The sequence below is a fragment of the Monodelphis domestica genome, chromosome 3 (assembly GCF_027887165.1).
Source record: "Monodelphis domestica isolate mMonDom1 chromosome 3, mMonDom1.pri, whole genome shotgun sequence".
Classification (NCBI taxonomy): domain Eukaryota; kingdom Metazoa; phylum Chordata; class Mammalia; order Didelphimorphia; family Didelphidae; genus Monodelphis; species Monodelphis domestica.
Window position 1 is genome coordinate 142,579,540 of NC_077229.1, and position 19,132 is coordinate 142,598,671.

Below are 19,132 nucleotides of genomic sequence, written 5' to 3' on the forward strand. Positions count from 1 at the left end.
GAGTTCTTCTCCGGGAGTTCCAGACACTGGAAATCATAGGTTCAGTTAATATTTTTAAATTTATACGTATATGTATGTGTATGCATACACACATAATGATATTGTAGCAGGGATTCCAAAGATCATTTATTTAATCCTGTCATTTTGTAGCTATTGACACGGCGATCTAGAGAGGCCAAGTCATTTTCTTTCAGGTCCCACAGCTAGCTAACAGCACAAAAAACACTAGAAGTCTATTCTCCTGGCTGCCAGTCCATTACTCCACACAAGGTGTGAGATTTAGAAAAGGAATTTTGAGTCAAAAATTTGGTAAAATAAAGCACACATGAAAATTGCTAATTTTTCACACGATATGAGACAGGAGGTTTGTGTAAATTGGTGACCTGCTTTATTGGTAATAAACTGCATGGGATGCCTTTTTACTTACCACTTATATGATATTTTATTATAACATTATCACTATTAATTTCATCATCATCATATTATATATATTCATTTATGTTTCATATAAACTGATAGCAAAGATGTGCCAATGGTACTTTCTACCCCACTGCAGATATAAGATAATGTACTATGGCTAAAGCACCATGTCATAGAACAAATAATCATCTGGGACTCTAGGAAACCTGGATTTTCATCCCGGTTCTTCTAATTCATCCTAGCTGTGTGACCTTAAGCAAGTCACATCACCTCCTGGGCCTCAGTATCCTCTTCTGTAAAAGGAAGTGATTAAACCAGATGATTTCTATAACTCTTTCCAATAATACTTCCACAAAATGATGCTCTCTGACTATATGATTTACGGGCTTTAGTTAGGCTTAAAGCTTTATTCATAATTAAAAATTAAAGTCACAGTCAGAAACTAATTGGCTAATTACAGTCATTAGCCGGGAAACGGAATCTGAATGATTGTGCCTGTATAACATCGTTCCCAAATCAGCTCTGCTCTCTCCCTTGGTCTGATGTTGATCGTGGACGTGTGTGTAGTGAAGGGATTCCAGTGTGGAGTAGGCAAAAAAGGTGGGTTTGAATCTTATCTCCGACCAAAAGCAAGTCCTTGAACCTCAGGAGTCAAAAGAAGATCATCATAATTGGACTGCCTAAGAGATAGCGTCTCAGTGGCTCCAATGAGATGTGTATAAAGCATTTTGCTTACCTGAAAGCAAGACATATCAGCCACTTTTACTGCATTATAATAAAGAGCGAAGGGGGAAAACCTACAGATGCCAATGAGTGTACAACAGCCTTGGGTCCCCTTGGCTCGTCCACTTCCTGGCAGACTTGAATGGAAGAGGGATAAAGCACACCCCAGACACCCCCAAGGAAAGAAGAGGACATCACTGCGCTCTACAAGGGACTCATCACTGAATCCCTTTTCTAACCCAGCTTTCTGGCATTATCAATCAACTTGTTAAATTGATGAAGCAGCAAATGAAGTCTTTCCCAACTGGTTGTGTAAGAGAGAAGGTCAACATGGAGCCATGGCTAAAACGTGCTCAAGGAGAATTTGGCTGAGCTGCCCTAAGTTCTCATAATGTTTCCTACTGAAAGCCAGTTGCCTGGCATGGTGGCAAAACAACTTTATTCTCTAATGGGAGGTAGATGTTTTGTACCACCAAAAGAAAAGATTGTATTTATAACTGGGGGTTACCAAACCTTGTTTCTAGCACCTAAGCTCAGTGGGCTATATTTAGTTAGACAATCATAAATAAAACACATATGTAAAATCTATACCTGAACCCCTTTGTGGCAAAGCTCCTCAAACTGTGGCACCAGGTCCATCAAGAGAGCTGGCTTCCAGAGGCAGATTACAGAGGCCACTGCCCAATGCCAGATATGGCAAAGGGAACCCTGGATTTGTGGGCAGAAGAACTGAGTTCACATTTCTAGTGCGAATGCTGGTTCTGCTTCTTACTACAAGTGAATTAGGCAAAGTCACGTTGCCCCTTTGTCTCAAATTTCTTACTGAATAAAATGAAGAGATTGGACTTTCATCAAGGCTACCCTGCATTTGCTTTGTAAATATATTTCTAGATATCTATATCTGGACATGTTGTCTCCACCTTTAGAACATAAGCTCTTTAAGGACAAAATTAGTTTTACTTTTTTCCTCACACCACCTAGAACAGTTTTTGGCACACAGCAGATATTTAAGAAATGCTCATTGATTGACCAATTGAATGAGTGGTTGCTAAATGCTCTCCACTGTCCATTCTAGCTCTAAATTCATGATCCTATAAGCTCTATGGATCAAGAAACAATAGATGGAAAACACCACTCAGTAGCAAATTAGAATTCAATGCTTTGCTAGGAATCATTTTTCTTTTGTTGTCAGGCAACACAAGCTCTTTTTGTCAAGCTCTTTTTGAGCAAAGAAAATCAAAGCATCAGGAATTCAAGGTGATATCATGATGCAGGTAAAAAAAAGGCTCTTCCTTATTTCTGGGAACAAAAGATGGCAATGAGAGCAGTGGGTGACCTAAGATTATAGTAATTAGGACATTATGACATGAAAAGAAGAGGAGAACGTTTCTTGATTGGAATTCTCTTTTATGCTGAAAATCCCTTAAGGACTGGTAATAGAAGAGGTTAGCCTCATCTTTAAAAGATACTAAAAAAAAAAATTAAAAGGGAAATCTTCCCCTTGGTGGAATCCTAGCCTCAAAGCCAAGATAGAGTTCAAGCCCTGTCTCCTACACAACTGGTTGAGTCACGTAACTTTTCTATTGTCCAGGCAACTCTTTAAGATCTAAGTTGCAGAGAAGGTGTTGACCACCAACGATTGCAAAAGCTCACCATAGGTCTAGATCTTGGTTTTTCCCTAAAGACTTCCATTTAAAGGATGCTAAGAAAAGCAATTCTTTAAAAATGCTACCAGGCAGCACAAAGGACTGTTATCAGTGTTAAAAATTCTTTTCTAGTTCAGCATTCTTGAAGTTCAGATAAGTATTGGGTTCCAAAGCATACACATGCCCTCTTCTGCACTGCTTTCCCCTGTATTCTATCTCTGAGGAGAGAAAGAGAGTCCCTGTATATGACTTATCGAAAGACCTTCTGAAATGGGATTAGTGGATGGACATTCAACTCTATATATACCAATCTAATTGCATTAAGAATTTCTTTACGAAGAATGAAGATGTAAATAGCAACTCCTGGATATCCTAAACACAGGCGGTGAATCATTTCCCCAGGGATTTATCTCCTTCCAAGAGACCCCAAGTCTACTCTTTCTCATGCCAGAAGGGAAGACATCCTGTTCATACACAAGCTCAAAAGACACAACAAGCTCTGGTTTCAGCGGAAAACAACCACTGGGACATAGAACAAGTTACACAAGAAATCTAATGCTAGAAGGGAAAACATGCCCCCAGAGAGGAAGGTTGACAGTTTGCATTTTTTTTTCACATTGTAGGTCAAACTGTAGTTCCTGGGGGGTTTTCTCCCCCAAACCCCCCCCCAACTGTAAAAAAGGTCTTCTAATTAAGTGGAACAAAAATCGTTGGAGCATCAGCTATCCATCTACCAAGTATATACATACATACATACATATATACAGACATAAACGACTGCCTATATACATTCAACATACTTAATTCCAGAAAGAGATTGTAGTTTCTGTAGCCTACAATCACTTGCCCCCTAAAGGGTAATGTACCTTCTGAGAGTTCTAGAATATTTTTTAAAGTGTTTTAAAAAACCATTATAAAAGTTTCTCTTCCATACCATTTTGGAAAGCGTAGCATAAATGAAAAGTTGACCGCCCAGGCACTCTTGGGGGATTTCAGACATTTTGACGCTTCCCATCTATTTCTCTCAAAAGTTGGCACATAGTTTACGGAGGCCCCTGCAGGTATCACTTTGATACGAGGTTCATTGAATTCTATCACTGCTATCGTACTAATTCATGCTGATTTCACTAAGATTTCAAAAGGAAAATTCTACATATCCCACCATTCGTGAGAATTTTTGGCATCTTGAAGTTTAGAGAGAGAAGCATTTCAGTTTTGTTCTAAAAAAGAAAAGCAGTAAAAGGAATACAAATAGGACAAAATCCTGAAAGGACGGCGACGCTATATGCTAGTAAGTCCATTTTCTTAAAGGAGAAAAAGGGATTGGTTTCTTAAAGGGCACTTGCACATTTAAATCACGTATGAAAGCAAACCCAAGGAGGAAGGGAGACAGCTATGGGCAATGGCATCCATCTACGCGGGGAAGGCAGCTTTCCCCTTGCATTGTTTTGTGTTCTTCTTTGCAGGTAGTTAGGATCACATCCGTCTGACACAGCGGTGAGTGGGGAAAAGTCTCCTCTTTAGTACTCGAGCTCTTCCATGACCTCCATGACGATAGTCCGAGGGCCAGTCAGAATCAGGTTGCTCACGGTCCGGTAGTCAACATGCAGGACGTTGAGACCATTCACAGAAACAACAAACTGACAGACCTGAGAAGCCAAAGATAAGAAGTACTTCTTTCAGATCAAGGCTTTGCACAGAAATGTATTGAATTTTAAATTTTAAAAAAATGTATTGAATTAAAAAAATTTTTTTTAATTTTTTGAATTTTAAAAGAAAAAAACTTTTTTATTGATATCACCTACATTTCCCATTATATAATATATATGTATATTTACATATATACATGTTTGTGTATATATATGCATGTATAAATATAAATATATATTATATATAAAATGTATATTAAAAAAAAAACTTTGAGGAGCCCTTAGGATAGGAGATGAAAACCTGGAAGGAATCTGAGAAACCATCTAATACAAGTTCCTCTTTTGACAGATATGGAAACTGAGGCAGGGGTGGGGAGCATTAAGTGATTTACCCAAGGACATATGGGTAGTAAATAAGCATCAAGGGCTGAATTTATATCCATCTCTTCTGGACCCAAGGCCAGTTCTCTTTTCACTGTACCCCTTTCATTTTAAAACTGTATGAAGTCATGGTATAGTGGAGATAACACTAGATTTGTGTATAAATGGAGATTTTGAACCTTTGACTTCATTCCCCAGAAGTCCTTAGTATTTACCAAAATTTCCTATAATCTCTCCTGCATCTCCACATTGGCAAGATGATGTTATTGGTATTTAACTGGTGGTAACACCTCCCATTCTTTTTCTTTTGGACATGATACAGCAATCAGCAGTGATGGTGGTAAGGTGGGTATTTTTTAAATGGCTAACCAGCCCTGGGCATGTGGTTTTTATTTTGCATCTTTATTCCTTGATTTTTAATGATCATTGAATAAACCTCATAAAATATAATATTTTTAGATTAAATTTTTAATTTTTACACCTTGTAGGCAGAATGATCTGTGTCCCAAATCTGCTTCTGATGAGTATGGTCATGGGAAAATCATTCAAATTTATTATAAAATGGGGAAGTTAATCACACCTACATGTCAGGGTTGTCGTGACATTCCAGTGACATAATGTATGTGAAACACTCTGGAAACCTTCAAGGACTAATATGTGTCACCTATTTTGTTATTATCAGTTGACAATTATTGTTTACTAAGTAGTAATCAACAATCATAGAGGCAAGCTAGATGGCTCAGTGGGTAGAGTGCTGGGCCTGGAGTCTGGAAGATTTGAGTTCAATTCTAGCCTCACATACTTGCTAGTTGTATGACCCTGAGCAAGTCACTTAATGTCTGTTTGCCTTAATCCACTGGAGAAGGAAATAGTGAACTATATTATCTTTGCCAAGAAAACCCCAAAATAGGATCACAAAGAACCAGACAAGTCTGAACAACAGCAATAAATAATTATCCATCAATTTTTGAGGAGATCAATAAATAGGAATGGGTATTGAAGGTTTTTGGATTTTCTTTCTCTCTTCCTCTGTCCCTCTCATTCTCGCTGTCTCTGTCTATCTCTCCCTCTCTCTCTTTTCCATTTCCCTCTCTCTCTCCCCCCCTGTCTCTGTCTCTCCCTATCTCTGTCTCCCTCCCTCCCTCTCTCCCTCCCTCCCTCCCTGCCTTCCTCCCTCTCTCTCTCTCACACAGACACACACAGCTCAAGTTAATACTTGAGGGAGAGAAAGGGAAGGAAAGAATTTAGAACTGAAAATAAATTAAAAAAAATTTAAGTTAATAAAGGTTGGCCTCTAACTTTTATTAACCTTATTAACAGCAGTTCATGAGAAGTGACTATAGTTCTAGCTGACTTGTAAACTCAGTGAGTCAAGAAAGTGGTTTAACTGTCAAAAAGAGTACTTCAAACTTGTCTGCATTAATAAAGTCTGTCATTCATTACCAAGACTTTTGCAGTGATGTTGGACCCTGCATTAACCCGTCCACATCTATCAGCACTGGGCACCACATTTAAAAAAAAAAGAAAGAAAAGAAAAACACCTTTCTTTTGGGCTTAAAATTGATACACGAATCAATTCTAAGGCAGAAGAGCAGTAAGGATTAGGCAATCGTAGAGGATCAAGTGACTTGCCCAGGGTCACACAGCTAATTAAGTGTCTGAGACCAGATTTGAACTTGGGAAGATGGGTCTTCCAGATTCTAGGCGCAGAACTATTATCCGCTTCTCTTTGTTTTACAACAGGACCATAGATTTCGCCTAGAAGGTGCCTTAAAGTCCAACTCCGTCATTTTGCAAATGAAGAAAATGAAGCCCACCCCAGAGGTTAAGTCAATTGCCCAAGAGCACCCAAGTATCAAGTGATAGGCCATAGCAAGATTCAGTCCCAGATTTGACCACAAATCCAGCAGTTGCCATTTGCATTACTCTGCTTCCCATACTACCTCCCAGCTTAAATTAAATAAATAAGACAAAGAAACCACAGAACACCACATTCCAGTGGGGAAAGACCCAGACAGGATAGACTTAGAAGCACTATTATGACAGCATCAAAGCATAAGCAAGTGAAAATATAAGCAATGTAAAGTACGTGGACCTAGCTGTGAATGGGACGCAAAGGAACGATTATTTATTCAGGCTGAAAAAAACCTTAAGAAACAGTCAGGCTGAGGTCAGGGGAGAAAACTGCCCTTTGAGAGCTCACCCCAACTTTCTGTGCCTACAGAAAAATCACACACCTCATTGTGTGTGATGGTGAAAACCTGTGTGCCCCTCAACCAGAGTTAGGGGGGCTTCCTTTGACACTTAAAATTCTTCATCATCTTTAAAACCAAGAAGAGGAAAAGAAAACGATCTTTGTTTCCAGTGAATAATGTATGAAAACGACCAAATAAAATAATACTTAAAAAATAAATAAATAAATAAAAAAATTCTGATTAAAAAAAAATCAAGAAGAGGAAAGGGATCCTAGAGGTTGTATTTTAGAGAAGAGGAAGCTAAAGCTGGGAGAAGGGAAACAAGGAAGGAAACAAGCGGCTCTTATATTCTAGGCCCTTTATGAATGTTATCTAGATTAATCTTTACAACTCTGGGAGGTAAGGGCTATTGCTATCTCCATTTTACAGTTGAGGAAATTGAGGTACAGAAAAGTTAAGTGACTTGTTCAGGGTCACACAGTTCGTATTTGAGGCAGAATTTGAATTCAGCTCATCCTGACTGAAGAGCCAGCACTCTTGCCACTGTCTAGCCTTAGTCTAGTCTACAAGGGACTTTTAAACAATTAAAATTGCCTGGAAATGGAAACAGATTGCTTGGTGTGGCGCTGTTAGATTTAAAATGGTTGAAGTCTTAAACTGTAGTGAGTTAAAATGGTGGAAGATATAAATTGTGATAAATATAAGGGAGGGTGAGTAAATTTGACCGCAGAAAATATGTTTCACTACAGTGTCTTGGTTTTTAAATCAAATATAAGGTGGTCGCCAGGGAAATATTCCCAATTATTCAAATACCCAAGTCAATTGGGTTTTATAGAGATTTTAATTAACAACACAATGAGTAATCAAAGAAAGAGAGAGAGAGAGTAAGAAAGAAATAAGTATGAAGGGCCTCAAGCCAATATGGCCTAGACCTGAGCCTTAAGAGAGAAATCAGTCAGTTTTTTAACACTCACCACAAGGTCTGACTAAACAAGGATTCTAGTGACACCAGGCCAGCTCCATCTCAGCTGACTTCACCAGAGAGCCTTCCAGCCAGAGACTGTTCCAAAGGACCTTTCTCCAGAGCCTCTCTCAAGAGGTTCTTCCCAAGCGATCCTCATCAGAGATCCTCCAAAAGGATATCTCCTCAAGAGATTCTTCTTTTTCTTATATAGGGGTTTTTCTCCCATGTCACCTCCCCTAAGTCCCTACATCTACCAATCACTGTAGACGCTTTCCAAAGGACTGCCCATCTGAATTCCTGATAAGTCGACTAATCTCCTCAGTAAGTCTGAACCAGAGAAAACACAGCTGAGTCAACTAATCTCATTAAGAGAAAACTTGCCCCACCCTTTTAGGTACCTAGCATCCCATTGTATTAATTCTAAAAACAGGCCTGGCTCAAAGAACTCCTTGCCTTATTATAAGCATGGGTCCAAGTACTTTCATTGTTTAGCAAGGAGTTTTCTCTCCTAAAGCAGTCTTAAGTACAGTTGGAGTAGAGGTCCTCCCATTTCTGATCCTGGTGAGTTCTCACATCAAAATGGGGAATGTTTCTCAGTAGGGAATTTGTTCCAATTAAGAATTCCCCGATGGGGAAATTTTTAACATCCACAAGTCTGAGAGATTTTAAGGTTTACAGCACTGAATGCCCCATTCGTGACTACTTTCCAGGACTTCCTTAGAGATTTCTGAGAGGCTAAAATACAAATGATGACTCTGTCTCTGAAATCTATTTCACAGTGAATGGAGTGGCTAGTGCATAGAGTGCATAGAGAGTACAGGGCCTGGAGTCAGAAAGTCTCATCTTCCTGAGTTCAAATCTGGCCTCGGACATTTACTAGCTGTGTCACCCTGGGCAAGTCACTTAACCCTGTTTACTTCAGTTTCCTCATCTGTAAAATGAACTGAAAATGTGACGAACCACTCCAATATCTTTGCCAAGAAAACTCTACAAGGAGACTGACATGACTGAAATAACTGAACAACAAAACACTCAATAAATTCATGGAAATCATGGCTCTGTGATGCTGGACACTTCTCTTAACCTCCTCTCCCACATCCCTCATTTCCTAAGTAATAATCTAAAACTATAAATTGCAGATAATGTGCTGAACTGCACTGATAGGAAGACTGTTGTTGAGGAATTCCCTAAACCAAGAAAAATTACAGGTCTGGCTCAAAACAATAAGAAATCTATTATTGATGCCATTTATTAATGTATCATGATTTCTTTTGTTGTTCTTCCATTATTGTGCATAAAAGTTGCTTCTAATTTTTTGCTCCTACAAACAGACTAATTGTAAATATTTTTATACAAATTGGTACCCTTTTTCTTTTTGTAAAACTTTTGGGATATTGGGATAAAAGTCTCTGCTTTGCATCTGCTGCTCTGCCGGGTTTCAGCTCCCTGGACAAGACACTGCCTGTTGTCTCCTCCCTTTTTGTGTTGTCTCCCCCTTCCAATGGGAAGTTCCTTGGGAGCAGGGACTGCCTTTTTATTCATTGTATCCTCAGGGTTTAGTAAGGTGTCTGACACATAGTAGGCACTTAATAAATATTTAATGAGTTGGATTGGATCATTCTAGGATGTCACACACTGTTCATATGAATCAAACATCAAACAATAGATTCAATTTTTCATATTTATATTCTAACCGATCAGTATTTTCAATGATGGGTTAATAAGAAATACGTCACTTGTTTCTCATTGGTTTAACCCTGCCCACAACTGCTAATTTTAAAAATAACATTTATAACCTTTATCAAACCGCTTACCTCTCAGGGAGGGAGAACAGGAGGGAGAGAATTTGGCACTCGAAATGACAGGAAATGATGGTTTAAAATTGTTTTCACACGTAATTGAGAAAAATAAAATATTACTGGACAAAAGAAGAAAATAACATGATGTTCTGCAAACAGAAACTGGTCAAATTATTTAGCAACCCTGAGTCCTAACAGGAAAGCAGTTCAATTATAGTGGGACTAAAATTAATAGCCAACAGAACACTCTGTTCTTCCAATCACATACACGTTACCTATAAGCTCAGCACAAAAACAGCCTCAGGGAAAAGAAATGTCTCTCCCTTCAATAAAGGAGATATGAATCACAGAACTCCAGAATTGGAAGGAATCACTGGGCCCCATCCATCACTGAATGAAATCCCTTCTGCTCAGCACACGGTCATCTCAGCCCCACTGAGCACCGTTGGCCCCAGGGAAATGAGTGGGAACTTCTCATACAAGCTTAAATCTGTCTTCCTGTAGTTTCTCTCTTTGGCTCATGGCTCTGAGCACCTCTGCTTCACTTGCATCCAATCCATGCACCCTTGTGATGTCCTCTCTGAAAACAAAGGATCAGGGCAGCTGGGTAGCTCAGTGGATAGAGACCCAGGTTTAGAGATGGGAGATCCTGGGTTTAAATTTGGCCTCGGACACTTCCTAGCTATGTGACCCTGGGCAAGTCACTTAACCCCCATTGCCTAGCCCTTACCACTCTTTTGCCTTAGAATCAATACGCAGTATCTTATTTTTTACATAGTATTTATTTTTTAAACCGTCACCTTCCATCTTGGAGTCAATACTGTATACTGGCTCCAAGACAGAAGAGTGGTAAGGGCTAGGCAATGGGGGTCAAGTGACTTGTCCAGGGTCACACAGCTAGGAAGTGTCTGAGGTCAGATTTGAACCTAGGATCTCCCATCTCTAGGCCTGGCTCTCAATCCACTGAGCTACCCAGCTGCCCCCCCCCCCCAGTATTTTTTTTTTCAAAAAGAGGAAATAAAACAAAGGATGAACAACAGTAATAACATGTTTGGCAACTTGTTCTGTACTTTATATCCAAGCAAAGTACGTCTAATTGCTCTGCTTCATGACAGCCTTTCAAATACTTGAAAACAGATAACAGTAATAATGGTAATAATTACAACAATAACTGGCATTTATATAGCGTTTTGTTTACAAAGTGCTTTATAAAAATCTTCTCTTTTTGTCTTCAAAATAACCCTGGTAGGTAATAAGGTTGATTGAGGTTAAGTGACTTGTCCAGGGACACATAGGCAGTAAGTGTCTGAGTCTGGATGTGAACTTGGGTCTTTCTGGGTCCAGTGAAGTGAATAGAGTGCTGGCTCTAGAGTCAGGAGGACCTGAGTTCAAATCCGGTCTCATATGCTTACTAGATGTACAATCCGGGGCAAGTCACTCAACTCCACTTGCCTCCATTTCCTCATCTGTGAAATGAAATAGAAGAGAAAATGGCAAACCACTTCAGTATCTTTGCCAAGAAAAACCATAAAATGGGGTCATAAAGAATGAGATATGATTGAAAACAATTAAATGACAACTTATTGACTCCAGATACAATTGTCTCCTTAAAAATCTCCTTTTCTCCCAGTTCACGATCTCCATTCTTCATACCATTGCAGCTCATCTATGTCTTTTATAAATTTTCAACTTTTTAAGTTTAAAACTCTTATCTTCTGTCCTAGTGCCAACTCTAAGACAAAAGGGCAAGGGCTAGGCAAACCAGAGTTAAGTGACTTGCCCATGGTCACACACAGTTAGGAAGTATCTGAGGTCAGATTTGAACCCAGGTCTGGCATTCTACTATGCTAGCTAGTTGCTTCCCTCAGCTATGTTTTTGCTAAAAATGGCACCCAAAATGAGCACAATATTACTGATAAGTAGAGTAAGGTCTAAATATAATTAAACTATCACCTTCCCCCTTCTAGATTTTTCAGTTACCCATTAATGAAGTTGAGTGTAGCATTCATACTACTGACATATTCATCTTGAGGACAACTAATAAATTCATGTCTTTTTTTTGTGAGAACTGTTGTCTAGCCACAACTCCTGCATCCTGGAGGTTAATTTTTAAATACAATTTATTTCTAACAAATGTCATCTTCTTAGATTCCATCTTGTTGAAGTCTCTTTTAAATAGACTCTAATCCAACATAATATACCTTTCTAAGTTTTGTGTTATCTGCAAATCTGTAGGCATTCCTCTAGTTCCTCCAACTCAGTGATTGATTGATAAAAATGATAATGCATGCTGGGAAAAGGGCAGATCCCTAGGATTTTCCATTAAGACATCCCTCCAGGGAAAATTTGGAATTATGCCCCAAAGGGTTATAAAAGAATGCATGTCTTTTGATCCAATAATACCACTACCAAGTCTGTATTTCAAAGAGATAAAAAAAAATGGGAACTATTTGTACAAACTATTTGTACAAAAATATTTACATTTGCCTTTCTGTGGTGGCAAAGAACTGGAAACTGAAGAGATGTTCCTCAATTGGGGAATGGCTGAACAAATTGTGGTATATGATGCTGATGGAATACTATCATTCTAGAAGGAGCGATGAGCAAGATGATTTCAGAAAAAGCTGGAAAGACTTTCATGGACTGATGCAGAATGAAATAAGCAGAACCACAAGAACATTAATCACAGAAACTGAAATATGTAGAATGATCAACTGTGATAAACTTTGTTATTCTCAGCAATATAATGATCCTGGACAGTTCTGAGGGGTTTATGGCAAAGAACGCTATCCACCTCCAGAGAAGAACTGTTAGAGTGAGAATGCAGATGAAAGCATATTTTTCACTTGTTTATTTGGGTTCATATTTTGGAGTTTTAGTTTTATAAGATTACTCACTTACGAAAATGAACAATAGAGAAATGTGTTTTGCGTGATAAGCATGTATAACCCAGAAAAAAAAAAGATATAACTCCAGGAGAATGTTGTACATAGTAACAATAATAATGCATGATGATCAACTACGAATGATTTAACTATTATCAACAAAGCAAGGATCCAGGACAACTCAGAGACTCATGACAAAAAAGGATATCCACTGTTGTAAAATGGAGATTTGAACCCTAGACTTCAATCCCCAGAAGTCCTTGGTACTTCCCAGAATTCCCTATAATCTCATCTGAGTCCCCACCTGGGCGAGATCACAGTTAGTATTTTAACTGGAGGTAACACCTACCTCAGCCTCTTCCATTGCAATGATGTAGTGGGTAAGCTAAGTGCAGGGGTTTTGAATGGGTTAATCAGCCCTAGGCATGTGGTTTTTCTATTTTGCATTTTCTTTATTCTTAATTCTAATAATCCTTAATAAACCTCATAAAATATAATATTTCTATTACTAGAGACTAAATTTAATTTTTACACTGCCTTAGAAGAAACAGAGAGTCCAAATGCAAATTGAAACATACCATTCTTTGCTTTATTTACTTCATGAACTTTTCTCCAGTGTAAGCAACGTATGTCTTCTTTCACAACACGACAAATATGTATTATATGATAATATATGTACAATCTCTATCATATATTACCAGCCTTCTTAGGAAGGGGAGAGGGCTGGGAGTGAGAGAATATGAATTGCAAAATATCAGAAAAAGAATATTTAAAAATTGCATTGTAAAAATTGAAAAATTATTATTAAAAAAGTTGATATGGACCCATTAACTATTCTTTGGCATTGAAACTTTTCTTAATGTACCTAACTAGCTGATATCTCTAAATCTTCAAAAAGAATACCATGACAGACTATTAAAAATGCTAACAAAACCTAGGTAAAACATATCTACTTCATTCCTCTCATTTGCCGATCTAGTTTATCTTATCTAAAAAAGGAAATTAGATTAGTCTGGTATGATCTATTCTTGATGAAGTCATGCTGGCTTTTAGTGAGAACTGCTTCCTTTTCTCAGTGCTAACAAATTATCATTTTAATAACACATTCTAGAATTCTGTCAAGATCACAAGCCTTTATTTGTAGACACAACCCTATTCCTTTTCTTTTTTTAAAGGTACATTTGTTCCTTATCTCTTTTCTTCCCCCCCCCTCCCAATTACATGTAAAAACAGTTTTCAACATTTTCCGAAGATTTTGAGTCTCAAATTCTCTTCCTACCTCCTTACACCCACCCCACCACCCACTGAGATGGTAAGCCATCTCATATAGATTTTACATGTGCAATTATGTAAGACATTTTTTCATATTAATCCTTTTGTGGAAGGATAGTTGAACCACAATCACAACAACAACAACAAAAGAAAGTAAAAAAAGTTTGCTTTGGTCTGAATTCAGATTCCATCAGTTCTTTCTCTGAAAGTAGATGGCATTTTTTAACATGAGTCTTTTGGGATTGTTTTGGATCATCTCATTGCTGAGATTAGCTAAGTTATTCACAGTTGTTCATCGTACAGTATTCCAGTCACTGAGTACATCCTTCTGGTTCTGCTTACTTCACTCTGTTTCTGTCTGTGTAAGACATTCCAGAATTTTCTGAGTTCCTCCTGCTCCTCATTTCTTACAGCACAATAGTATGCCATTACAATCATATACCACAAATTACTCAGCCATCCCCTCATTTCCTAATTCTTTGCTCTCACAAAAAGAGTTACTCGAAATAGTTTTGTACATATAGATCCTTCCTTTTTATCTTTTTCAGATATAAATCTAGTAATGGTATTCCTGGGGAAAAGGGTGTGTACTGTTTTATAGCCCTTAGGGCATAGGTCCAAATTACTCTCTAGAATGACCGAATCAGTTCACAACATCCCCAACAGTGCATCATGTCTCAATTTTCCCACATCTCCTCCAACTTTTGTCATTTTCCTTTTCTGTCATAATAGCCAATTTGATAAGTGTGGGGTGGGACCTCAGGGTTGTTTTAATTTGCATTTCTCTAATTAATAGTGATTTAGAGCATTTTTTTGCATGACTACAGAGAGCTTTAATTACTTTGTCTGAAAAAAATGCCTGTTCATATTCTTTGACCATTTATCAATTGGGGAATGTCTTGTATTCTTGTATATTCCACTTATTCCTCTATGTATTTTAGAAGTGAGGTCTTTATTAGAGACTTGTAAAAAAAAATTTGCACCATTATGATTACTGTGTACTCCATCCTATTTCCTCCTGTTTAGCTTCTGACCTCCAACTCCCCCAATTTGCCCTCTTTTCTATCAGCCCCGCTGCCTCTTTTCTCATCCCCTTTCCCTCCTACTTCTCTATAGGGTCAGACAGATTTCCATACCCAATTGAATGTGTCTGTTCTTCCTTCATTAAACCAATTCTGATGAGAGTAAGATTCACATGTTCCCCTCTTCTCCCCCATCTTCTAGTATACGGGCTCTTTCCTACCTCTTTTATGTACGATAATTTACCCCATTCTACCTTTCCCTTCTCCTTCTCCCAATGCATTCCTCTTCCTTGTTATTTAATTCAATTTAATTTCTGATATCCTTCCATCATATTGAACCCCTACCCTTGCCCTCTGTCTATGTAAACTCCTTCTAACAGCCCTAATAATGGTAAAGTTCTTAGGAGTTACAAGAATCATCTTCCCATGTAGGGATGTAAACAGTTTAACCTTATTGAATGTCTTGACTTCTCTTTCCTGTTTATCTCTTTTTATGCTTCTCCATTTGCCCTTTGTCAACAGCATCTTTCCCATCTCCAGAAACTTTGAAGGAGTCACTGACTTGAACTCTCGGAGGATATCTAGATGCCATCTGACCATCTCTTCACTCATCTTGGGTTTAGACTTCCTGAAAAATCATTTTTATTCTCCCCTTCACAGTCCAAAGACTATTTCTGCATGAGTACCTTGAGGACTCATTATCTCCAAATTTGCTCTCTAAAAGCTCTCTCCACATGGGTAGTAATGGTAGAACAGAAGAGGTTTCCTTCTCCCAAAAAAATTTAAAATATTTTTAAAAATCCTCTCTCTTTATGTATTATACAAAACTGCCTTGGAGAATTTTAAACGAAAGGGTGATGTAAAGTCCTAAGGAGAGGAAGTTATGAAGGAGTGGAATTTTACACAGAGAAGCCATGAAGGCAGGAGAACAGTGAGAAGAGGCCAAAGGTCATTTAGAATCCTGAAGCAAGGGACTATTGGGAAACCCAATTCCTTCATTCCTTCAGTTAGCAATTTGCAGTGTAGGAACTCAAGAAAGATTGCCTGGAAAAAGTAGCATTTGAGTTTGATTTGAAAAGAAGGGTAATAAGGGGCAGCTAGGTAGCTCAGTAGATTGAGAACCAGGACCAGAGACTAGAGGTCCTGGGTTCAAATCTGGCCTCAGACACTTCCTAGCTGTGATATAACCCCCATTGCCTAGCCCTTACCACTCTTCTGCCTTGAAAAAACCAACATTCAGTATCTATTCTAAGATGGAAGGTGAGGGTTTTTTAAAAAAGAGAAAAGAAGGGTAATAATAGAGGGTATTATTATCTAAGTAGTTGTGTGGGGATCTTGAGCAAAGGCATGGAAGCAGGAGAGTATAGTGTATTGGGGGGCACAAAGTAGTCCAGAGTGTGTGGAGAGAAGACAGTGAAATAAAGCTATAAAGGTAAGATAGCCCTGAATGACAAGCTAGGGAACCTGATTATTATTTGGCAGATAATAGAGAAACACAAGATTTTTGCCCCCATAGATTTTTGAACGATTCAATTGAAAATTGAACTCTGTAACAAGAAAAAAAATCATATCTCCTATTTCCTATGATTTATCACCATATCATTTCTCATTAAAAAAAGGGGGGGGAGAGAAAAAGGGCTATCCATGTTTTACCCAGACACACCTGTTACTGCTTGGCAGCCAATCTTTCCCTGGATTAGTGTTGTGAACTTTCAAAAGAAAAGACACTTGTGACATTCTCTTGCTGAAAAGGGAGAAAAAGAATTCTTCTGTGAAGAGCAGGGACAGCTGACTTCCTTGCACATATGGCAAATAGAGAAAGAATCCTAAGAACCAAAGTCAGCATTCTAAGTGTTAACAGGATGAAAGCAGGACTGTGCAAGTTTCAGTGTGCGATCAAGTTAGGATAACACCATGGTTGGGCCCCAACCTCCCATCTGATAGGAAGCCAGACTAACTGTAAATAATCTTTCCTCCAACCTCCTCCTGTATTAGTTCTGGCAGCTGTGATAGCCCTGCAGTATGACTGAGAGCCAGCAGGGATTGTGTAATTACACATTTGTTCTTGCATGGTGGGAGCCTAACAAAAACCCTACAACGCCGCCTACTTTGCAAACATCTCACCACAACACCCATCGATTAGTGCTAAGAAACTGTTCAGAAAGAGCTGTAGACATAGGTAGAAGTAACTCCTATTTTTCTCCCCCTGTTTTAGTTTTTATCTCAAAGGGAGAAGGATATAGAATAGGGAAAGGCAGCTTAGTCTTCCCTGTGATTAGCAGAAAGCTGTTCCCTATCTTGCAGAGAGGATAATTGGTGAGTATTATGCACAGAGTAGCAGGGACAGGTCTTGGATGGGGACGGAGGGGAATATCAAAGGATTTTCCCATTGACACTGGAGGAACAACAGAGCTGTAAATTGGCAAGTAACAACACTCCAGCAGTAGGAAGACATGAATGTGCCCCTGTGATTTTTGCCAGGATAAGAAAGAGAAAGTCCAAGCCTCTCTTTTAAGAAGAAAGCTGGAGTTGGATTAAGCAATGTTTGAAAACATATGTTTTATGGAAAGGGGTATTCTGTTTGTACCTATGTTTGCATTTATTTAAATCTTGCTCTAAAACAAGTATCACAATATTGTTAAATAGAAATTATAGGCTTCAAATAGCTCTTTTTCAAAATCAACTACATCATGTATTACTCTTGTTTTCTCTCTGTTATCCACACTTAAGAGTAGGTCTAACCAGATGACCTATACCAACCAGCCCAAAAGGCATCCCTTTTTTTGTTACTATTTCTTTTTAATTTTATAATATGGAACTTAATATAAAATGTAACCTAACAATAATATAAGATTTGTTATAAATTGTAATCTATTATAATCAATCTGCTTATTGAGAAGTAGTGTTTCTGAATTTTTTAAACCCTTCCCTTTTGTCCTAGAATCAATACTATGTACTGGTTCCAAGGCAGAAGAACAGAAAGGCCAAGGCAATGGGAGTTTAGTGACCTGCCCAGGGTCACACAGCTAGGAAGTATCTGAGGACATATTTGAACCAGGACCTCCTCCAGAGGCACTATTTTGCTGGTGATGGCTGCTCAACTTATAGAAATAATGTGGAGGAAGGAAGAATGAAAGGTTAGCTTTACAAAACCAATCCTATAAAGTGATGGCAGAGCATCATAGAGATAATTATTCCTACTTTGTGTTTGGCAGCTACCACCTATGACAATATTGCCACCACTGCTATATAAACCAGTAAAAAAAAGGCTTTCAGGTTCTCCAAGTCTGGGAATTTCTTTATGTTATTAAAAACGTTAAAAAAAATTATTAGGAGAAATGTAGGAACGAAGATGGAAAACGGTTAAGATTTTGTAATTGTTTAGGTTAGCACAAACCTATCATGTGCCTTGGCAGAAACAGAATCTTACTTTCAACTTCTAATCAAATAATGGTGTTTATTATAGCTGAAAATAAGAGAGGGAATGAGGTTGCAGCTGGGGTGAAAGGACACCAGGTTTCTCACTGCATATAACATTCTTTACCCTTGAAAATACAGTATGACATAATTAATGAATCCTGGAGAAGACAAAATCGTGGGATTCCAGGCATGGTGTATAGAACACCAGATATGGAGTCAGGAGAGTCTGATTTTGAATCCTGCCTATGACCATTTCTGTGCCTCAGTTTCCTCATCTTTAAAATAGGGATAACATCTACTTCACAAAGTTGCCATGAGGATCAAACTGAGATAATACAACTATAAAGATGAACTTGATAAAGTAGTAGAGAGAATTCAAATTTGAACTATTCAAAGTAATAATTATATAAAATATGGTCAATGGTTCCAGCCCAATGGAAAACTGCAATATGAATTTGAATCATGTAACCCAAAGATTCATTGTCTGCACCAATCAGGACCTGGATGTATATATAAAGTGCTTTACAAACCTTAAAGTACTTATATACATGCTAGGCATTATTATTATTACGTGAATAAAAAGTATATAACTTATGCTACATAATTCAGGCTGCCAATTGCCATGACTTGTACAATTTGCTGCCAAGATTACCCTAGCTATTCTCCATCTTCAACTGGCTTTCCCAATTCCCTTATCAAAGGTCATTGCTTTGCAACAGAAATGGGGCATAACTATGAAATGTTCACCTCATTAAG

The 19,132-nt window shown here is 38.2% G+C and overlaps 1 protein-coding gene across 1 annotated transcript in view; it reads right to left on the bottom strand.

Moving 5' to 3' along the window:
- Window positions 1-19,132, bottom strand: part of DEPTOR (DEP domain containing MTOR interacting protein) — a 185,790-nt gene that overhangs the window by 1,593 nt on the left and 165,065 nt on the right. Inside the window, exon 9 of the mRNA XM_001380991.5 lies at window positions 1-4,438. This exon is cut by the window's left edge and continues 1,593 nt beyond it. Within this exon, the coding sequence (XP_001381028.2) occupies window positions 4,310-4,438 (129 nt within the window). The 3' untranslated portion in view covers window positions 1-4,309. The remainder of the gene's footprint in view (window positions 4,439-19,132) is intronic.